Consider the following 23,955-nt stretch of genomic DNA (forward strand, 5'->3'; position numbering starts at 1 on the left):
AAAGAATACAATGCAGTGAAATATGAATTCATCAAAAGTAACATACTACCAGAGTCCTCTGACTCTGATACTACACACAAGTGTAGTATGTTATATGGTGTTATGTATGTTATATTCCTATGTTATGTATGTTATGTTATATTCTATCATTTCTTTATTTATTCTTACTTTATTTGACGTTTTATATTTTTTTACACCAATAAGCATGCGTCAGCAACAATCGGCTTTCCATTCTGAGCAATTTGACACTTTTGAACACATTCTTCAATTATTTCAAACAATCAATTACACATTCTAAATTTTCTTCCTTAGCATGCACGACTCGTAGAGCAATTTGTAACTGCGCTCGGCAGCACAGCCGGTGGGCCCCGCCACGTCTCGGCTGTCAAAATACGCTTCTAGGCGTCTCTAACAGAAACCGCCAGGGACCGAACAGAGGTCCAAGCACAGCACGCTAGGTTTAAACGTGAAAAGCGCGAACAGAACGGCGAGCGCTGACGGACGGACACGAAGCGAACGGATGGAGCGAACAAAATATGGCGGCCAGCGCGGGATCAGGATGCCGCTCACGGTTGCCAGACGTACTTTTGTAAACCCTCTATTGTGCAGGAAGTCCTGGAAGTATATGTGTGTTTGCTATTCTAACCATAAATAGAATCCTACTTTTGTCTTGCTTGTTTATTTTTCTCCTCTTACAGCTCTTGTTGCAAGGTTGAAACTGGAATGTCATTTGCTATTATTCTACTCTGAATCGTTTGAGCCTAGCTATTACCAAAAAGACAGGTGCAGCATCTTTTTCATTTTACATGAACGCTGCCCATTACAACTACCACTACTACGGCACCACGGCTACACGGCTCGACGGTATTTGATCTTCAGGCAGGTTTCGACTAGACCTAATATAAGGTGGACGCGCAGTGCAGGCGCAATTCCCTTCTTCTAAGTCTACTTAACAAGTACCTAACGATGGTGTTCTTAGCGCATGGTGAAATCACGCGCGCGACATTTTCGAGTATATAACAGAAATACCATGCGCCAGGCGGTTTCAAAAAAAAAAACATGCACGCCCTACCGAGAACGGCCCTTTTCTTTTTCAAGATTTCCCGGTCAAAAAATACTCCTTGTGATTACTCAAAGCAGCTCAAAGCTCTCAAAGCCACGCCGCAAAACGACAGGTAGGGACAGCCTCAAAAACGCCTCGCAGAAACGGAAACGACTGCGCCGCTCAGCTGCCTCGGCATTCCGCTGTTTCGGCACTCCGCCGCGGGCGGCGCTGTTCCACCGAGGCGACGGTGGCGCCATACAATGGGTCCCTGGTCCCTATAGCTTTTTCCTTATACGGCTTTGGCTCTTCGGTCTTCAAAGACACGTAAAACAAAAACATTTTGTGTGTGGCTGCTATTTATTAGTGGTGAAAATCACTAACAATTATAGAATGCAGGGTGTACAGAAAGAGAAAAGATGTTCAAGTCTCTAACCATTTCAATTTCAGGCATGTTTGGCTGCAGTCACTAATCCAGACTATTTTTACGTCCGTGACTCGGAAGAGGTGAAGACAGGTGAGTCAGTTGATGAGAAATATTTTCATTTTTAATAGTAGTTTTAAAACGCTTGAAGAATTTTTTGGGAGGGCTGCTGCTGCTGCAAAAAAAAAAAATAGTAGAGCACTGAAGTCTAACATCAGACACCCACTCAAAGTCAGGGTTTGTAGTTCAGTACAAAGGTGTTTCTTTAGGGCTTTAAACACTCCAGAGGGACTAGAAGTCACATTGCTCTTCATAAGTTTCTGGTCCCAAATTCACTTAGTGGAAATATAGTCTCATGACTGTCTGCATATAGGAAAGAAGAAGACTAGTAAGACATATAATGAATTGGTTGGTTGGTTTGTAGGGTTTAACCTCCCAAAGTGACTCAAGCTACGAGAGACGCTGTAGTGGAGGACTCCAGAAATTTCGATCACCTGCGGTTCTTTAACGTGCACTGACATCGCACAGTACACGGATGCCACTCCGTTTCGACTCCATCAAAACGTAGCCGCCGAGGCCGGGATTCGATCCTGCTTTTAGTTCTTATGTATTGTATAGTGTGTTTTGGCACAGTTATCTGTCGACTCAGATTTCTCGTTAGATCCAGCTACACTCACGGGCTGCAGTCGATTCGAGGCTTAAACGAAAAGAAACGGGAAGATGAGTGCTAGCCATGAAAACCACTGAGAACTAAAACATCTGATCTGCTGCCTGTGGGAATGGAAGGGGTAGGGTGGAAGATAAGAAAGTTGGACTGCTGTTCTTAAATTCAGTTCCTGCAGCACCGACAGCTGTACAAATATTCCTTTTTTTTTTTCTTCTAGTAGACATATATTTGATGTGAAGTTTATAAAACAACAAAGCACAAATGCCACTAGACTTCCTTCCCAACCATTCTGTTTGTTGGTTTTCCATAAATCCACTTTTTTGTAACTGCTCTCATATGTGTGAAGATCTACCCATGTAATTCTCTCCTTGGTTCATTTGCTCTTAGGGGTGGAGCAGACAATACAACGGTTCCTGGATCTTGCAAAGCAAATGGAGAGTTTCTTCCTCCAAAAAAGACTGGTGCTGTCGGCTCAGAAGTCCGAGCAAATTATTATGGAGGCAAGTCTTGGTTCTTTAAAAAGCCATAATGGATCACAGCCTCGCGTAGAAATTTTCTGCGTTCTCAGCTTTAGTGAGTTATGCTTTTAGCTTGTTAATCTATTTATTGCGGCAAATGCCTAAGCTATGTGTAACAGTGGCCATTGTAAGGCAAGATTAGGTTACTCAAATGTTTCTTGGCTGTCCAAGAGGTTTTATGATTAAATGGTGCAGGTTGAGTGCCAAATAGGAGCAAGAAGTGTAGTTATTTAGGCATTAGCTCTCAAATGCTTGGGCTACTTGTTGAGTGAGTGAACTTTATTAACTGCTCGGGGATCTTTTTCTTCGCCTCTTCAACCGAGGCTGACGAGCGGTTGGCGCCCCCAGTCCAGGGCACCACTGGCTTTCGCCAGTTTGCGAGCTCTTGTGACCAGGTAGAGCTGAGCCTCCGGGTCAGAGCTGGCCAGCAAAGCCTCCCACTGTCTTTCATTTGGGTTTTCAATTTTTTGTAGTTGATGTGAGCTGCATTCCCATGTTATGTGGTACAGGGTAGGGGTCTTCCCGCACCACGGGCACTCGTCTCTGAATGTCGTGGGATGCATCATGTGTAATATGTGTAAATTAATGAAGGTGCCCGTCTGTAGCCGCCTCAGATCTATGGCCTCCTCGTTGCTGAGCTTTTTATGCGGCTCCGGATATACTTTCCGCAAGCCTCTATAGTGTTGTAGTATTGTGGTGTAGTCAGGGTCAAGCGGAATCAGGTCCTCTGTCCCGAGACTGTTGGGCGCACGGTAGGTTGCATGTCCTCGTGCTACCCTGTCTGCGTACAAATTCCCCGTGACCCCTGCATGCCCCGGAATCCACACTAGTGTTTGAGTGCATTGTTTTGTTGGCTCGCTTGTGGAAGAAAGGATTTGGTGCGCTACCTTAGATAATTTACCCCGTTGAAAATTTCTGCATGCGGATTGAGAGTCGGACAGTATCGTCAGACTCTCTCCCGTTTCTCTTCCTTGCCTAATGGCCAGTGCGATAGCCACTTCTTCTCCCTCCGTGACTGTACAGTTTTGGATCGAGGTGCTAACTACCTCCCGGCCTTCGCAGTCTGTGACCGTGGCTATCGCCCTCTTTGCGTTGGTTTCGTATAAGGCTGCATCGGTGAACCTTGACGTGTCTTGTTGGCCAAATGTTTTTTCATAATACTCTGCCCTTGCCTGCCTTCTTCCCGGGTGTAGGCGGGGGTCCATGTTTCTAGGTATGGGCCGAACTCGGTACCAATTTCTGACTTCCCGCGATACCTCTCTTGTCTTGTTATAAACCTGTAGGTGTGTGCTATATCCCAGTCTTTCCAACACCCGTCTTCCCGTCCTCGTTTGTAGAAGTCTGTTTAGCTGTGACTTGATTTGGGCTTCTGCTAATTCTTGTATTGTATTGTGCAGACCCAGAGCTGCTAGTTTGTGGTTCGGTGTGTTCTTGGGGAGCTTGAGTGCGGTCTTGATAGCCATTTTGATGATGGCGTCCGCTCTGTCTTCCTCTCCTTTGGTCATATTGAAGTAGGGTAGAGCATACGCTACTCTGCTAATAACGAGGCTCCGGACAAGTTTGAGTGTGTCGGGCTCCTTCATCCCCATCTTTTTGCTGGTCACCCGTGCTATCATTCGGGCGACCTGCTGGCAACTCGTTGCTTTCAATTTGTTGTCTTTATCTTTGCCATGCATGCTCAGTGTGTCTTAGTGCTGTTAATGCTTTGTATCTTTGGCTTAGTTTTGAGAGCAAACTGATTGGTCAAAACTTGTTTACTTAATGGGTCATTGTTTTTAATGAAGCAGTTTTCACATCCACTCTAAGGAAACGGCACTTCTCAGACATGTTGCATCTACTTTACACCGCCCCTGACATTGACTCAGCTGACAGTTTGCCTCAAAGCTACTTAATTCTTTCGAATACTTCGGTTGTAAGTCAGCGCTTGTGTTGTTCATTTCCCACTTTGTCCTGGGTTTGCACTGTTCCCTTTTAAGCAGAGCACAAGGGATTCATTTTTTGTGTTGATCAATGTGAAGTATAATGCAATGGTGGAGACAATTGATTAGAAAGTTGATTAGAATCTGGAGGAGTGAGCACGCCTCTGTGCCATATTTATAATAATATAGCACAAGTTTTTTTTTTTCTTAGTTCATCGGTTTCTTAATTTGGTTTCAGAACACATCTCGCATTATTATCGGAGCCAAGGTATAAATTTAAACAATGTTTTTTTACCCTCTGCTCCACAAAACACCTACTGTTAGCTTCACCACTAAACTAGAGTTGTTAGAAGACAACTTCATGCCGTCTTTATGGTCATGCGGTGCACACGGGTGAAGGAAAGAATGCCTCGAAATGTGGAAAGAAGGCGGCGTAAACTGTTAAAAAAGAGATGAGAATGGAAAAGTTGAGTAGTATAACGAAAGGAAATTAGGGCAAGCAGTCATAGTTAGGCAAACACGAAGCAGCTGTGCAGCGGTGCACGGTAGCGAGGGCAGTTTCTACTGAATGCTTTAACGAGTTTGAGGTTGCACATACTCCTGAAGTGTTGCCTCTAAAATAATACTGACTTTCGCGTTGCTTTCGTGTATTTTGTGTGATCTTCATTTTTTTCTCAGCTCCCACCTGTGGTCGCCACGAATAGGGTGGGGCCGCATTATGATGGTAGTATATTTTGTTCTCATTTTCATGAGGCCACAAACTCTCCTCTAGCTTTATATTAGGGCTCGTGTTATAGTACTTACTTTTACTTGCAAATACAATATGTATAATAGTAGGCAACCACTGCCATGGTTTGGTAGGTGTATCCAAAAAATGGGCACTGTGAATGCTCATTGTGAAGTAGCATTGAAATATTGTTGCTGTCATATATATGTGCACCACAACATGAGCAGACATGTGCTGTAAGAAGTCATTATGTGTGAGAGAAAAAGCAAACGGCGGTTTAATAGTTAAGTGATTTATTACTCTGCAGAAGTATTAGTATTTACTACATTGGGGCTAATGCACTGCGGGGTGTCAAGTTTCTACTTTCAGCAAATCGTAGTTTCCAAATGCAGATGTACATAACCTGCATGCACTGAAACATGTGCAGCAACCAAAATAGTTTAAGGGCACCTGCCGGGGTGGCTCAGTGGTTATGGAATTTGGCTGCTCAGTCCACATACAGGATAGAAGCCACATTTCAGTGTGTGCACAAGACGTGTGATGTCAGTGCTCCTAAAGAACCCTAGGTGGTACAAAAAAATCTGGTTCCCCTCTAAGGCATATCTCTTAGTTCATGTGCTGTTTCCGGCTGTTAAATCTCGCATACTTGCCTACCTGCAGGGGTGCAACGGCTGCACCAATTCCACCATTTTGATACAGCTGCTTACTTCTGCTGCACAATAAGCGTCAAATTTGTTAAATTTGCACCATGCTGCGCCATAATGCCCCAACTAGCCGCAAAAGTTTTCCATACTCAGGGAGAACTTCCTGCGGCCGTGATATGGCCAGTCACGACGTTTCAGACATTGCATCATGTGTCACTGCCCTTGTAGTTTTATTTTGAGATGGTGTCATGCCGTTTTAATGCCTGCTCATATTTTTCTCCCTAACATTCATGGGCTTCCTCCGCTCTTGGAGTACGCTGAATTGTTGCGTTTTGAGGATGCTTCACCTCACGGGTCACAGTCCATGTGGCAAAGCATCCCCATAATGCAAAAGGACCGTTTGTAACGAGGCACCACTGCTACTGCGTCACTGTGAAAAGGGCCGTGGGGGTGCTTGTGATTTTGGAGCAATACTTAAACACTGTTTTAGGTGCCGCATTGTTTTATAGGTTGTATCTGTAGTTTTTTATGCGGCTCGTGGCAATTTTCAGTATTTTATTTGGCCATTCATGTACAGCAAGGTTGTTTTTATGTGGTCTCGTCAATAGACTTACTTTCCTGACATCAGATAGTCTAGGAGGTGCATCGGTTATGACTTCTGTTTTCTGCTAATATATCTTAAGGTGGTACATGTTAAATTTATTTCGGGTGTCAGCAGGTTGGGAAACGTGCAGAAGCCTTATATCTTGATTTTTATAATGCCGCAGTGGAGCCCAAGACTGTCAAAATTCACCACAACAGCATTTACGGATGCTGGAAAAATTGAAATACTATAAAGTCTGCTCCATGCATGAAATGCACCTAATATCTTGAGGCATCGCCCACCTCCCCTTAATCAAACCACCGAGTCATCACCAGCCCCTAAGAAAGCGTAAATCATGGGCCGAAGAGGCATTCATCAGTTTTCTTTGCTTACAACTTGCTTTCTTATCTGCTTTGGGAATTGGCTTTTTCGAGTTTTAGTCGCCGGTTTTCTTTTCTCTTTTTTTTCTGCGTTCGCTTTCTAATCAATATTTTGTTTTTGTACTGCGCGCTTTTGGGCACTGGCCGGTCACAGTCATGGCTTCGAATTGGACTTTTTTGGAGCTGCATTTGCACGACACAAGCTGTGTATTTTGCCTTCAGTAAAACGTTGTTTTACGAGACTTGCGAGCAAGATCCAGTAATTAAGATTGTCAAACCGCGCTAGATACAAAAGAAAAAGAAAAAAATGCAAATTCTTCAGCTTTTTTTTTTTTTTTTCATTTTTATTTGATCCCCAAAGTTTGAAGAATTAGTCTCCTTGGTCTTGTATCTCACATTTTTATTTGTTTATTTTTTTTTTTTCAGTGTGGTAGCATGCCTTGCAGTACAAAACGTTTATTTACAAAATTAGGTACATATGGCGATTCTTAAAAGAAATATACTTATCGCTGTTGATAGGTGGCCCTTGCTAGATTTCCTTTGGATCACATTCGTATGGTCCAATTTGTGCCAAAAGTAAGGTTTCTTCTTTGTTTAACATATCCAAAATTTGAATTTGTGCTGCAAAGTTGTGTTTTTTTTTTTAACTGCTTCTAATATGGACTTTACTGCTCCAAAACTAAGATTTTGCTGCTCCAAAAATTTCTACAAATCCTATTTCAGCTGTTGCACCCCTGCTATCTGGTATTTCAAAGTGTGCTGTTTTCCTTGGTATTTTCAGAGACACTTTTGAATAAATAGTAATCCCTCTGTCTCAGGTGCTGTCGATGAACATCACTGTCTCAAATCAGTGTTTCTTGAGCTCACTAGCAGGCTGCAGGGAAGCTGTATCTTGCAGTCTTGCCCTTAGTCACTGCACTAAGGTTAATGAAATGCTGGCGAGGTTTCACATACAATTGACATATGTAGTGTAAGAATGGTTCCTTTGACACAAAAACTACTTGCTTGACACTCTAAGGGAGCCAACAGCCACTGACACAAAACACAGCATTTTTAATTTTATCGTTTTTACCTGGCCCTTTACACCTTCCCTGACATTGACTCAGCTGACAGGTTGCCTCGAAACTACTTAGTAATCCTTTAAATAAACTTCATTTTTAAGTCAGCGCCTGTGGTGTTGGTTTCCCTCTTTGTCTTGAGTTTGCACTGTTCCCTTTTAAGCAAAGCATAGATTTTTTTTTTTTTTTTTTTGTGTTGGTCAATTTGAAGTAATAATGCAATCGTGGAGATAATTGATTAGAAAGTAGAAAAAAAAGGGGGGGAATCACTTTTAGCCTGTGAGGTCCAAACCCACAGCCTCCAAATTTCATGTCCCTCTGATCTCGCTGATGGCATATGGTTGTTTTTCTTCTACTTTGCAATCATTTATCTACGATTACTTCACTCGGATCAGCACCAAAACAGAAACCTTATTCTTTCCTTTGTGTCAGTGGCTGTTGACTCCTGTCTTATGTATCTGATAATGAAGCTGCTCATTTCCACTACATTTGTTTGCTGATCTGCTTGAAACTAGTACCTCCTAGTTGTACTTTACTATTCTTCCTTTGTATAGCAGGTAGCGGAGTAAACTTCTTGCGTTTTTTTTTTTTTCTAACCACTCTCAGCCTTAGAATACGGCATTGGTGAAACACCAATGTCAGACGTCGTGGCTCTAATGATTTCAGATATTGAAAGTAACACGTTTGGTTCTTCCTGTTCGCAGGACAACACAGAGCTGAAGAATGAGTTGGCTCGCAAAGAACAGCTGCTGCAGAAGTATAATGAGAAGATCCTTTACTGGCAGAGCCTGCTGAACGACACAAGCAGCACTCCAGGGCAGCAGCCTCAGCCACAGCCGCAGGCACCACCTGGTGGCACGCCACAAGGCATGCCCACTCAGGGTCAGCAGTCGATGCCAATGGGCAGCTCGGCACAGGGTCTTCCAGGTCCACTTGCCTACCTGGAACGGACTACATCTAATATCGGCATGCCAGATCCCAGGCGGTGAGGTTTGGAGGAACCGCAAAATGGCTGTGGAATCCGCCTTTTTCACAAGGTGTGGCACCTTCTTTGGAGTGGCGAAAGTCCGCCTGCTAAAGCCTAGTTCACATGCAAGCAAAAAACGCTAGTGATTCCTACTGCGACGATGCACAAACATTTCTTAGCTGCTGCGGCGGCTACAGTGGCGAGAGCAAAACCAGTTCCAACAGATTGGAAAATTTTCGCTCTATCGCTGCCACTCGCCACTGAGTTCACTCAATCGCTTGCATGTGAGCCAACCTTAAGGGTTGAAAATACACTAAAGTGGAAGATGCAGGCGCGAATCTACGAGTAGCCAGCTGTGCCTGCAAAGTGGCAGGTGTGTGCTTGACAGCTTCCACCATCTGTCACATGCACCCATCACTAACATGAACTATACATGCGCAGTAGGAGCTGGCAGTCTCATTTTCAACCAGTGGAGTTGGAGGAGAGGAGGTGCGCATGCACAGAGCGGTCTTGTGAAAAAGGCGGATTAGAATGCTGGCACCGGAAGATATGCAGAAAAAATATTTAAGCAGAGCTGAGTGTGACCTTAATGGAATTGTGAAGCTACTACGATAGGAAATTGCAGTGAAAGCCCGTTAACTCAAACCTCAAGAATTCAAATTTTCTGATACTTTGATCTGTATTACTTGGTATGGTTGAGCCCCATAGAAGTCTATGTATAAAAAAAATCCTTTAATTCGAACGCAAGCGTGCTTTGCCATGAATATTTCGAACTATGTGCCGTTGTGCCTAGGCAGCCTGACACCCAGCACATGACCAAACGTCCCTTCAGTAGGGCGGCATGTGCACCCACAAGGCTGCATCACATTCAAAACGGGGAGAGAAAATAAAACCAGGCAAAACCACAGAAGGATGGACAAAAACCTAACCGGCGCGATGGCCGGAGGCACTGGAGTGTAGTGGTCGGCGGCCAGAGTGGCGGCTGCCTGCTCTTTCTCCGAAGACCTCCAAGAATTACAACTAAATCCTCGCAAGGCTATGATGTGGACGTGGTGACTCTTGCACCAGTTAGGCTGCGCCTAGGTAGGACTGGCAGTGTAAGCGATCGGCAAAATAGCCCTCCACAAACTTGATCTGCATGCTGATGAGTTGACTGTGCACCTCTGACATGCGCCCAACAGCAAGCGTGACAAAAAATGAATGGTTCGTCTGCTAGAACAGGCCAGCTTAGTTTTTGATGTCGCTTTCTACGAGCTTGCGCCATTTGGCAAATCTATGGCATGTTGGCTATCAGCTGTGCATCAGCAAACTAGCAGATCAGATCCGAGGGCACTCATCGGTGGCACTGCGTGTTTTCCACACTTTCATCTGCATGATCCATTCACTTCTCCGCAAAATGTACTCATTAAGTGCCGTTCTGTGCATTCTGTGGCAAATCCTCCTCACATGCAACACAGACTGCATAATTGTGAGGGGGCGCTGCCACCAACTCGTCACAACATCAAGGGTATCAAGGAGGCTCTTACTATTTTCGAGCAGTTCTGTTTTGACGCTCCCAACAGTGTGCAAGCAATAAGAATTGATGAAAATGAAAAATAATCAGTCACACTGCACTCGTCTGAACAGCAAGCAACCATTGCCCAGTCTTTTGCCAAATAAATGTACTGTAATGCAAGTGGTCCTTGTGTTTTTTGGGACCATTCAATAACCTGAACTTTTTTTCAGTCTTGTGAAGTCCAAATTGACGATCTTTCACTGTATTTTAAAGAATTGTGCTGCAACATTGTTGGTGCGTTAAATTTAGATACAAACCTGTTAGGTTAAACTCAACTTTGTCCATGCTACTGATAAATTTTGTTGTTTTCTATGCTCATTTCTTTGTGTTGCATTTTACGCATTTCAGTTTTTTGTTTGTTTTTGTTTTTTACAACTGCATGCAGGAACCTATGGTTCTGATTGAGCCGGTTCCCATTTGAAGATTGCAGCGTGTTCGACGTGCGATCCGGCTACATGTTTCCTCAGAATCCAGATAAAGCAGTTGCCCTGCTACATACCAGATGGCACTGCATGCTGCTGTAGTTTGTTGCAAAATACAGTTAAACCCGGTTATAACGAACTGCGCAATTCAACGCGATTTGTTCGCTATATAAAGTATTTCGCTATAACCGAACTCGTTTATAACGAACTTCAGTACCAAATTCGTTATACACGATATCCAGAACAGCGCAGTGAAAACGCACTAACTAAAGAAAAACCGTGCCGCTCACCATGAATCTACAAAAGAAATTTATTGCAGATAAATGCTCACTTATTTGCAGTAGGCAGTGATCTTCGCCTGAACACTGCGTTTAACTCCATCAGCGAGAATTGCACTTTCCACACGCGACATCATTTCCACAAACTCTAGTCTGCTTCCCTGTATTCCGGAGCAGTATCGGCGCAGCAGATCGGTAGCAGCGAGGGCTTCATGCAATGTCGGGCGAGGGCGATCGTCTCCTGGCGGCGGCTCCTCGGTCTCCTCGTTTGTACCAGATGCCAGCATGTCTGCAACAATTTCCTCGCTGTAACGGCTACGTTGTCGTCAACAGTGAGAAAATCCTAGGATAGCAGCAGCACGACTTGCAAACGCGAACAAAGAAAGCTTGTGGAAAACCAGTTTCCTCCCCCTTCGCCGCACCCGACCACCACCACCCCAACGAGCTTCATGGCAGCGTCGGCTGGGAGAGGAGGTAAATACCTTCCCTTGGGGGAAAGAGGCCAGCAATGGGTGCGCCACCAAGACGTCTACGCGGGTTCCCGCGAGAAGACGAGAAAGGAGCTTCTGGATCCAGCCGGCAACGAGAGCGGTCGTCTACCGCCGCCTCTCCCGGCAAATGCCGGAGTACACTGCGCACACGGGAGGACCCGTTGTGCACGACCGCCCTTCTTCTGGTTCCCAACGGCGAAGCAACCGGTAAATACTCTGCACGCTCTCGCCGCCTCCCGCGGCAAACGCCGTGGTATGGCTTCGTCTGAAGAATGCGGCGCGCACGGGAGATCCCGGCCGCCATATTCACGGCGCGTTCAAATGTCCGCCGCCGAAATCGCACCCCCATTCCCCAGCCGGTGAGTCAAAAGCCCTTCTTACGTAGCCTTGCCCTTCCAAGGAAAACCTTGTTGATGTATAGCCAGCCGGCATGCTCTGTATTATTTGCAAGTGCAATAAATAGCATTCGAGTAGTAACGATGTGTCTTCCCCGTCCTTTGTCCCCTCCGCGGGGCGGAAGACCGTTTCCCTCTAACCCCCACAAGCTCCGAGGATGCGGGAAAGTGCGCCACTGATGCGTTCGTTGTTCCGGAGGCTGCCTTCCCTTCGCCCAAACTTGAAACCAGTTCTGGCCGGTGTTTCTTCTTTCTCGAAGTGCAATAGGTCCGGAGCTGCTCGCACGTCTTTGATCACATGGTAGGCAGCTGCCGAGTAGGAGCGCTGCACAGAGAGGCTGGCCGATGGCGCGGATTTTAAAGGCTACTCACGCTACTCCTGGCGACAGCCGCGCATGCATACAGGAGGGTCCCTCGTAGAAGCTGCTATAGAGAGCCCCTCCTGCGTTTTACGGAAGCACGGCACGGGCTGAAGCCGCCTGGAGACAACGCGGAATCGGCGCAGAAGCACCCTCACGGGCGCGTGACGACGTATGCGCTGTGCGAAACCTTGGGGAACGGAGCCGTCGCCAATCCCCCTTCCATCTGACAATGGCATGCGCTAGAAGTATTGCGGCCTGGCAGCGTGGGGGCTGCCCGGAGAGTGCTAGGAGCCGGCACAGAGGCCCGCCCGCTGGCGGGCGTTTGGCGACCGATCGCGCGCGCTGAGTTCGCTGCTCCGAATGCTGCCGGAGCAAGAGCGCGGCCATGTGGCGGCGTTGCGCTCGCTGTGGCTTATCGGTGCTCGTCAGCTCCGCGGGTACAACAGCTGATGTAACTTCGCACCCTCACTCTCGCCCGTTAGGTGATAAAAACTAGGCGCGTAGATGTGCGGGCTGTGGTTTCACATGTCCGAAGCCTGGTTGTGCTCAGTATAGCGACGGTGCTATTCCGAAAACCAACACTATCCGGCTCCCATCATTAACGACGCTATTAATAAGGTTACCAAACTAAGTCGTGAGAATATTGTCGGGAAACGCCAAATTGCACCTCCCAATCCTCACCCCTCAAACCTGATTCTAACTTTCACAAATAACGCCCCTAACAGCAATAAAATTTTGAAGAAGCACTTTAATATTATTGAGCAGAGTGACCGACTCTCCAAAATTTTCCCAAATCCTCCACGCGTAACCTACACATGGCCAAAAAATATACAAAATTAGGTAGTTCACACTAAAGTAAACAAATCACCTCCCGCAGGTTGCCTACCTTGTGGCAAAAGTCGATACCAGCTGTGCAAACACATGCAGACAACAAAACAGGCTAACAGCACACATTCAGCCTTCAAACATGACATTAAAGAAAACCTTAACTGCGACTTGGGCAACGTTGTATATACCTACTGGAATGTGGCCACTGCCAGATGCAATACATAGGTCAAACCCACACTACCTAACCTTCCCCTATCCAAGCACACTGATCGAACAGGTCATGAATTCAATAAACTAAAAGTTACTCTACTACAAAGTAACTTCAGAACTAATCGTGAGCGTGAGCAACGTGAGTCATGTTTTATTCATAAATTTAATACAGTGGATTGCGGCATAAATGAACATCCTGGAATCCTTTCGGCCCTTCGGGGTCACTGACCTATCGAAGCATTCCAAGTAACAGATTCACTGTGAAGATAACCTTAGCCCTGTGCACCTGCATTTAGTTAACTGCCTTCACGAAGAGACACAGCCGGCGCCGTCGTCTGAGACCATGAAAGTGTTCTGTTCATTTTCTTCCCCCCCCCCCTCCTCTCGCTTTTCTTCTCCCCTGCTATCTCCTCTTTTTTTTTCTCTTTCTTTCTTTCTTTCTTTTTTTTTTTGCTAATCTGCTTGTCCCCTCTTTCCGGGCCTTCAGAATCTTCATGCTCCCCGCATTTTCTTGGTTTGGCCGCCCGCCCGTACTCATGTTTTGTCCTCTCCCTCTTTCCTAGCATTCAACAGATCCCCCATGGCCGTCTTTCTTCTTTTTTTTTTTAGTGGTCCTTCTTTCCTGCGTCTGTACAATTTTCAAACCTTTAAAACTGAAACACAAGCAATGTAACCACAGTCTTGAAAAAGACCGGACCCCGGTCGAAACGTCGACGAAGAATAAATGAAGTGTTAATGATCTTTGCTATTTATATATATATGAAGGAAAGAAGCCAACAGTCGGCGAGGCCAAGGAAAGCGTTGAGGATGGTACTTTGTCTTTTTTTTTTAATGTTTACTTGGATAATCACAGAAATTAGTAATGTAATCTGTTTAGGGGAAAGATAATTAAACACAATGAGGGTACTCGTTATATATATATATATAATGAGTACCCTCATTTTCCCTTCATTTATCTGCACACACACACACACACACACACACACACACACACACACACATATATATATATATATATATATATATATATATATATATATATATATATATATATATATATATATATATATATTATATATTATAGTAATAAAAAGTGAAATAAATTTTGGCCCTCACGTGACACAGCAAGCGGTGGCATTTAGCATCAGTTTCTGCCTGCGGTTGTGATTGCAGTTGCGGTTTCTGCTGTTGAGATGACTGAGGAAGGTGCTAAGAAAGAATGCGGAACATTCGGACTTCGCTCTGCTTTTCTCCTATCCGGAGCATGGCTCCGCTCCCGACACTAAAAAACATCGCGTACCAAGCACGCTTGGAGTACGACAACATTGGCCCCGATCCCCTGACGCCCGGCCTCAAGGGCGTCAGGTGAGGATGTCCCCGAACTATTCCGTCGAATCCAGGTCGCCGGGTCTTCTGCTGCTCATGATGGTGACCTGTGTCCAGTCCTTTTTTTGGGGGGTGGACACCATGATGGTGCCCCAGTTGGAAAACACGAGATAAAAGAGAAAAAGAGGGGAGAAATGATACACCCAGCGCCCTCGCATTTGGATAGTTAGCGCCTTTTATGTTCTGCAGGTAGGGGCACGCACACACAAAAGTGTGACTTCTGTGTCATCAATTAGCGGTTCGAAAAAGCAACTTTCTCTGCCCACGGCCGCCTCGATCGGCGCCCCGTCAGTAACCCCGTGACGGAGCCAACTCATGGATGCAACACGACACATAAAAATCGATTTGTTGAATGCACTGAGGGACTAAAAAATGAGATTCTTTTGTTATGGGGAAGCGTATAAATCGAATAAACAGGACGGTGCCTGAATGATGGATAAAGAGGCCATAACAACGATCCAGCTGTACTTTTCACTTTTAGTGCTGTGACGGACACGTGGCCCCATTTTCTTTTTACGCGTTCTTACAGTAATATTATTTCTCCAGAGTTACTGAATAACAGTCAGCTGCATTTGTCCGGACAAAAATCCCTAGACAAACGCTGGCTCGCCATTTTCTCTCTTTTTTCACTGCGCTTCGGCACGCTGGCATCTCGGCGCTTCGCCTTGTTCGCGCGCCGTCGGTGAGGCATTGGATGGCAGAACTGCAACAGTCGTGTTTCTGCCGGTACGATGCTCCTTTGTGTTTGGCGGGAACGGCAGTTGTGCAACGAGCGCGACGAGCATATGGTCATTATTTCTTTCTTCTTACCTCCCACTGACTTGTTTCACTTATCTTCCGATCAGATGTATAATAGTTCTAGTCAGCGCTCTCTGTGTCCCCTTCTATCTTTGTCCTCGTCCTATGCGCTATCTTATCAAAAGAGTAAACTGTGCATTCGATTGTCTTTTGAGACACGAAAGACTTCGTTTTGAAATGGTGTTGCACCAGCGAACAATGCACGACCGATGAGTGTCGTGAGACATTGTTCGAACAGCAGCATGGGAATGAACGGCGCCATTCTTTGCCAATTAAGGCTTCTTTACTCCCCCCTTCAGTGCATCGGGTGTCCCACTATATTACGCATACAGAGCCAAACGGATTGCCGCGAACTACTTTACACAGCGGACGAGTACGAGTACAGGTCCCCACTCGTCGGCATGAAGCGATACCACAGAACTGCAAGACAACAAAAAAAAGGGCGGGCATCAGAAGCAGTGCGCCCGCGGTATCCGCGGGAAGATCCGAAGGCAATGGGTTGGTTGTGACACTGACAAGGAAGGGCAATATAGTTGCTTTTTCGCTTTGCGTTTTGAAAAATCTCGCCCGTCTCCGACAGACAAGGCTCACTGAACGAGAGAGAATCGGCTTTTCAAAAGAACTGCCGTTCCATATAGCAGATCTCCATCCATAGAACAAAAGCAAAAGAACCACATCACTCTCCAAAAGAACGGCGCACTCCCCTCAAAAGATATCCGAGGGCGAGGACATTATTGCGAATCTTGCGAGAAAGGGCAGGAGGGAGCTTTCTCGCATCGCTAATAGATGGCGCGGAAGTCGCACCCGCCTGTGACTGAAAGGTACACTGACCGAGAGAGCCAGCAACCAGCTCTCTGAAAGATCCGACGGCTTCAACCGCACTATGACCGCTCCGGATCCGACGGCTCCGGTGGATCCGGCTCTGACTCTGCGGAGCCAAACGGCTCACCCGCTCTTTGAAAGGAGCGGCTCCGGAGATCCGGCTCGCTCCGGAGCGACCCATCCTTAACCTAAACTATATTGGCACTTTGGGTTTAAACAGTTTTCTCTGGGTTTAAAAGTTAAACGGCGTTTAGCCGGCCCCCTCGGTATATCCCTCAGTGAACGCGACTACTTTTAGCCGCACGGCGGTTTTAAGGAGGGAGGTGGGATGTGGGGATTCACAATCCCCTTCCTACATTATAACTCCCGCGCGTAATTAACACCCGTGATTATGCGCGCTGGCAGAGAGGTTGGCAGAGGTGAGGGCATGCTGCCCCCCCCCCCCCCCCCCGCCTCCCGGGCCTGCGGCGACGCTGCCGCGGGCTTCCCTCTTTCCTGCCGGCGTAACCGGGAGACCTCTCCCGTTCCGTGTCGAGGAGCGCGACTGTAGCAACTCGCTCGGGGTTCTTCGGCGGTTGGGCGCGCATGCGCGCGGTTAATGATTTCCGCCGAAGAGACCACCACTGCCGGCACCAAGAATCGCCCACTGACCGTAGGCACTTATTGCAACGGGATGTGAGCGCGAAGCCGTGTCAGGTGAGAAGACTCTTCCTCACCTCTTTGACGCGCTTCCCCATTAGGTGGTTTTTAGTTCACCCCCGTATGCGGCGTTCGCTCGCTACATGGCGGTTGTATTTGTATGCTGTGGATTTGCCGTGTACAACTGCTTGGGCAAATTAAACCTTGTTCGAGTGCGCAACTCGTGTTTGTCCCTTCTGGCCCGAACCCGCCGCAGTGGCGACTTCTCGCACCGCGGGTTGGGGGTCTCAGCTCTGTCTGCAAGGGCTGGCACGTCGGGGCTAGAAGGCGACTTTCGCATCTAGCCCCCCCCCCCCCCCCCCCCGTTGGCGCATTCTTGCCAGAATAACCCCCATATTATGGCGCCCGAACGTGGGGCCAGAGGTGTGACAAATCGAGTGTCTGTGTGTGTACGATGCCGACACATAGACTTGCCATGGCAGTGAGCAGGACTGACCTTTCAGTCTCTTCTAATACTGCAGTGGTGATTGCACAACAGCAAGCAAGCAAAACCACCTTAACTGTTCTTATTGCGAGAGATCAGGAGCTGGGGGGGGAGGGGGAAGGGACGCTAGCCACTGTGATCTTGTAATTTTCTGCGAGAGCAGGATGTCACACGACTCCACCGCTCTGCAGCAGGGTGACGCGCACGATGGCGTGGTGGACATTCTCTCGTAGTGTTTTGACTTACCATGCTCTACGGGAGGACAGTCAACGTTGTAGCGTGTGTACTTTTGCACACGCACGTTGATGACATGAGAAGTATTTTGCTATCCTTGGTGCCGCGCCCGTCATCCGGTTCGTCGCGATGGCTCACATTTTCTTCGATTACTTTTCGTTCCGAGAGAGAAACCAGATAAGGTCGTCGGCAGTTACCTTCAGTAATGATGCGGTGGTGTGCAACACTAGTCCGTCCCAGTGGTGGGGAAGTGGCATCAAAAATGGCTTGATGGGCTTGAAGCAATTCTAGCAATTCTTTGCGTTGGTGCGGCATGAGGTCCGGACTGATTGTCTTCAACAGCATGAGAAGAGGGACGTGCGATGAATCCCGTTGCTGAGGTAGCGGGGCGGTGAGCACCATCATGGACATAGGGTGAGCATCCACTATGCATGGCAGGGAAGTTCCTTTAGTCAGCACGAGGGATTCACGGGATGTGTTCGTGGCAGCTACTATCGCTGAGCCGCTGCGGAATCGTACAAGACTTGATGGGAAGGCGATTCCACGTGCAAGATGACGATGAGTACATCCCCCTCAGTGATGTGTTCAGAAACGACGGCAGCACGTTTTTCGCACTGTGGAGGCAATACAGTATCAACTGCGGCAATGAGGGAATGACGTCCTTCAGAAATGTCAGATGAAAAATGACTGTCATATGAATGACACGGTCGCCACAAGAAATTAACGCTGAAGCGGTCGACAAAAAATCCCATCCAAAAATCATCTGATGCGCACACGGTGAAAGCACAGCAAACTGCACACTGGTGGCGGACGCCGTCTATAACAATTCGAACTGTACACTTTGCTGAAAGATGTAGAAGGACGTCATTTGCTCCACGAAGTTCAGGTCCATCATATGGTGTCGTTACTTTCCGCAAGCGGTGGCACAAATCAGCGCGAATAACAGAAATTGCAGCCCCTGTGTCAATCAAAGCTTCGACCGGTAATCCTTCGGCTAAAACGAAAATCATATTGTGCGGGTGATGAGGAGGACTTTTGGTAAGTTCGCAAAATGCAGTTTCACTTCCGGAAACTGCATCGCTTAGTTTTCCGAATGACGGACAGGAACAGTTGTTGCTGGTCGAAGTGGAGAAACAGAGCGGCGGTATGGGGAAAGGGACCAGCGTCTGGATACATGGTCGCCACTTGTTCAGACGAGGATACCGGCGGTGGAGAGGATCGACGAGGTGGGCTGGGAATAGGTCGTCGCTGATATGAGGGTACGTCACTTTCGAAGGCGTCATAACCACGCCGCTCATTCTGAATGCGTCGTGGACAGAAGCGGGATATATGTCCTCGGATTCCACAATAGTAACACACTGGGCGAGAGGGGCGACAAGGTGTGTAATAGGGTGGCATAGGATGAGCCGTCGCCACGGCGTTGATGTGGTTGTAGGCGGTGCTTGTCGTGGGGGGGGGGGGGGGGGGACAAAAGGAGGAGGAGATGCAGCAACGTGAGCATAAGTCGGCGCTGGGCGAGGTTCAGGAGGGTCAGGTGCGACAGGGTGGGTGATAGTTGCCAACTCTTCTTTAATGATGGTGCGGAGGCTGGCGTCATTAGAAGAGTGGTCACACTCGTGCCGGCAGAAAGGGCTGAGGGCATGGAGCTCCTCGCGGATTATCGCTCGAGTTAGGGCTCGTAGATCGAGGTCAGTAGAGGGCGGGCCAGTAGAGAAGCCGGGCTGCAATCGGGAGGACTGCAGCTGTTCGAGGCGTTGACAGGTCGTAGTAATGGAATAACACAGATGGATTTTGGGTAAGTAGGGTGTTATAAGCCACAGAATTGATTCCTTTCATGACATGGTGCACGCGTTCAGGTTCCGGCATGGTGGGACTAATACGCCGGCAAAGTGCAAGTATGGCCTCTATGTAAAACGCATACGACTCATCGGGACCTTGAAGACGGGAAGCGAGCTTGTTCTTCGCGATCTCAGTCCGAACTGCCGGGTCGGCGAAGTATTGGCGGAACTGCCGTTTGAAGGTGGGCCAGTTAGTGGTGTGGGGCTCGCGGTTGATAAACCAATTCCTGGCGACCTCAATAAGGTAGAAGGAAACGTTGAGGAATTTTAAAGCATCATCCCACCGGTTGTAGGCACTGCAGCGTTCATAAGTGTCAAGCCAGTCATCCACGTCCTCGTCGCGATGACCGGCGAACAGCGGCGGGTCGCGTTGTCGTGTGGGCACAGTGTGAGGCGGCGGTGTAGCCGAGGTAGAGGGTCCGGCCGGGTCGGGACTGCTCTCGGTTGACATAACGATGGTGGTTGTTGCCAAACGGCGACCGGAACGTAGCTCCAGCGAGAGGCAGGGCACAAGGCAGCAATGGGATCAAATTTCACCTCCACCACTTGTGAAAGAAGACCAGGTCGAGACGCTAAAGTCGTGACGGCTAGGCAAGGTACGCCGTGTCAGCGTTTTAATCTGATGGTGAACCCAGGCGCGTGCTGGAGCCGGCGCCGCGGGACGATGACGATGGTATGTACAAAAGAAAGAAGATGATTATGGTATGTACAAATGAAAGAAAATCCGTGGAAGGCTCACAATATGTATAACTCTATGCACAGATTTACTAGTTTATTTCTAGTTGTACGTCAAAGAACCCGAGTTGTTGGAAATTTCCGTACTTATCCACTACGGTGTCTCATTGTATGAGCCGCTTCGGGATGTTAAACCAGTTAAACCCCATAAACTAAACCAACCAATCAGAGTTGTGTGTTCGCAGCTGGAAACTTTTGGTAAATGTGTGTCAACCAGATGTGCCATCAATGTGCGATGTCATTTTAATTTTTGACGGCAGTTAATGAGCGACGTTCTAGGAAATTGGCGGCACGAGGCGTATACCGATGAAACAACACAACAACACGGCTGTAGTTGAGGGTGGCGCTGGTGAACACACTCAAGGTTCGTATACAGACATTAAAGGCCCCAATATAGTCCGACGTAACGCACGCGCGCGCGCACGTCGGCCTCCGCGACGTTACGTCGGCAAAAAACCGAGGTCTATAGTCCAACGTCACGGCGTGATGGACGTAGCGAGCGCGAGCCGACGCGGTCCAACGTCGCCGACGCGCAAATAGAATCTCGCCTACGTCAGCCGCGTCGGCCACGGATCCCAGCATTCCTCACGCGCAGTGAAGATGGCGGCTTGCATGTAGCTGTAGACAACGACCGCGCGCGCATTTCAGACACTGTTGCGGAAAAGCTGCTAGAAGGCATTCGAGGGCAGCCCTGCGTCTATGATACCAAGCGGATTGACTACAGAGACGTTCAGAGGAAAGCAAAATGCCTGGGATGCAAACTGTCAGTAGAGCGGCCGGGCACAGCTGTGAGTTCTTCGCTGCGGTGCGTGTGCCATACACGTTTTAATGCATAGCTCTAGGAGGTGTAACGATGGTGTTTCACTTATCTGCAGTACATTCAGTGGAAGAATACTAAAATCTGCGGAAGCGGCTTCGCATAGAGTTGTGACCTGTACACGCCGGAATCGAAGGCCGTACTCGATTTGGCCACACGGAACGTCAGCGGCTCAACAACCAGGGAATTCGCGAAATTTGTGGAATTCTACAGAAACTGCGGCCGGCCGAAAAAGTGATCCTCATTACTGTGTAATCTATAACTCTTCTGTATTCGTACAGATACTTAAATTATGATTAGTTTTCAGTAAAACACGCACGTACACAATCATCGTTCCGTCTCTAGCCGTCGTCGACGCGGGCTCAGACCGTTGCTGGGCTGGACGTCTCCACGGCTGGCTGTACATGCTTTGTGCCATTCGAACATTCGCAGTAAACACACCGCATCATTGCCTTGATCACAACAATAATTAGTGCCTCGATAGGCAGCCAGTGCGTCCCTGTAGGTGACCTGTCGTCTGCTCGAAAATGCACACCGAAAACGTACCAGCCCTCGAGAGCGTCTTGTGCGCATGCGCGACGCGGCACCGGGCACACCAGCCGCGCCAGACTGTAGAAGCGGCAGTTTTTTGACGCGCCCGTCGTAGCCGACGTGCCGTGGCCGACGTCGCCGACTCAGCGAGTCGCGTCGAAAACGTCGGACTATATTGGGGCCTTAATACCCAAGAAAGTAGAAGGGGGGGGGGGGGGGGGGGGGGGGGACAGCGGCCGATGTAGCTCAGTTGGAAGAGCACCGGACACGTTATTCGGATGTCGTGGGTTCGGTTCCCACCATCGGCACGTTGTTTTTCTTTCTACTTTGTGTTTGTCTTTCCCCTGAACACATTACATTACTAATTTACGTGATTATGAAGTAAAAATTAAAAAAAAAAGACAAAGTGCAATCCCCAATGCTTTCCTTGGCCTCGCCGACTGTCGGCTTCTTTCCTTCATGTATTATAACGAGTATCCTCATTTTCCCTTCATTTATCGGCTCCCTAATAAAGTTATACATACATACATACATCTATTCTTTAGGCTGCACCTAAACTAGCTAGCTGAAAACTAAATGGGGTTAATAATAAAAAGAACTCATCTATTTGACGCTTTCGGAAGCTCCTGTTGTCGCCAGTCGTCCGTTTCCGGTATCCACGTGCAATCGGAGGAGCGATGAAACGCGTCCGCACCCCACGGCTGTCAACGAAGGTTGCGACATGAGCGCCGTCTACATTTATCTCTTATTTGTCAAATCAAGTTATATTTTAATCATGCCACATCATTGTCGTCAATTTCGGTTTCAGTATATTGCAATTTGGCGCGCGCGTTTTTCACATTTTCCCTTGGCAGGCAATTTTCACGCCACGACTGAGTGGAAGCAAGTTCGCCTTTTAGTGAGTGAGCGTTAGAGGCGCATCGTAACAAAAACCCCTTGTCGCTAAAAAGTGGCGTCCAAAAACTTCAGATTGGCCAAGGTACTCAGGCATTACCCCGAAGAGCAGCTAGAGTCCTTCAACCCCCCCCCCCCCCCCCAAAAAAAAAAAAAAAAAAAAAATTGGGGTCTTATATTGAATAAGACGATAGTTTAACCCAGAATTTGTGGGTCACACCCGCGAAATTTCGAGTTGGCACAGGCCAGTTCGCAACACTTCGAGCTCCATCCAGAAATATATTATTAGGCGTACGCTTTAAAGGGCAACTGTTTGAACACTGGGAGAGGGGGCGCTGCGCTGATGATGATGATGAACTGGTGGCCATGCCCTTTGAAGCGGGTGGACACTCACACAGTATCCGGCCAGAGTGAAAAAAGAAAAGAGAAAAAAAAAGTTACACACTGAGTTGCGGAGTTACACACACACGCGCACATAGGTCACATCGGTCACTCACACAAGCACACACACAAGCAGTAGCTGCCACCAAACACCTCCTATCGGCGGCGCACAGTCTTCCACCACTCGGCTAGGCGCTTCTTGGTGGTCTCCACAGCTCCCCCTCTGACGCTGCCGCCCGCGTCCTCTTCCTGCGGCTGCTTGGTAGATGGGGTCGAGAAGCCAAGCGCTTTCAGGAACGTGGCTCCCTCTTGTTGTGGCGGCTGGAGGCCCTGGCAGTGCATAACCAAGTGCTCTGCGCTTTCGTCCGCCGCACCACACACTCTGCACGCCGTGTCGTGTATAGTTGTGTCGAACCGGCTTTTGTACACCAGGGTCCGCAAAGCCCCCGCTCTTGCCTCGAATAGGAGGCTACTGCCGACACTGTTGTCATACAGTGTTGCGGGCTTGGGAGCTAATTTATGGCGGCTGTACAACGCGAGCGTGGTCTTCTTGCTCATTGCGTCCCGCCATATTTCGCTCTCAGCTGCCCCGACACGCCGACGGACCTCCGCTGCCCATTTTGTTGCGGAATCGGTGTCAATATGGTTTTGGAAAGAGCCGTACTTCTTTTCCAGCTGGTACAGGCGCTTAGTCCACTGCGTGCGGAGACAGGTGGCAGCCAGGTAGTCAAACACCTGGCGAGCCCAACGCGCACGAGGCATGCAGCGAAGACGCCCGTAGAACGCCAGCTTGCTGTACGCCTCTCGAGCCTCGAAGGTGGACCAACCTACGTCTCCCTGTACTGCCTCGTTTGCCACCTGGCCATGACATCCAAGCGCCGTGCGGCCAACCTCTCGCTGTTGTCGCTCCAGCCATTCACGGGTAT

At 48.1% G+C, this 23,955-nt stretch overlaps 1 protein-coding gene across 4 annotated transcripts in view; it reads left to right on the forward strand.

The window, feature by feature from the left end:
* Positions 1-23,955, forward strand: part of LOC146206470 (mediator of RNA polymerase II transcription subunit 28-like) — a 50,240-nt gene that overhangs the window by 5,468 nt on the left and 20,817 nt on the right. For 2 of the 4 annotated variants that reach the window (XM_084591147.1, XM_084591146.1), the window contains exons 2-4: positions 1,493-1,559; positions 2,521-2,633; positions 8,667-8,947. In XM_084591147.1, coding sequence (XP_084447273.1) covers positions 1,493-1,559; positions 2,521-2,633; positions 8,667-8,947 — 461 coding nt within the window. Of the gene's footprint in view, positions 1-1,492; positions 1,560-2,520; positions 2,634-8,666; positions 10,840-10,869; positions 12,094-23,955 lie in introns of those variants that run through there. The other 2 variants (XM_084591148.1, XM_084591150.1) reach the window with 2 other exon arrangements.

Source organism: Amblyomma maculatum, chromosome 1, assembly GCF_055883805.1.
Source record: "Amblyomma maculatum isolate TAMU_Amacu chromosome 1, ASM5588380v1, whole genome shotgun sequence".
NCBI lineage: Eukaryota > Metazoa > Arthropoda > Arachnida > Ixodida > Ixodidae > Amblyomma > Amblyomma maculatum.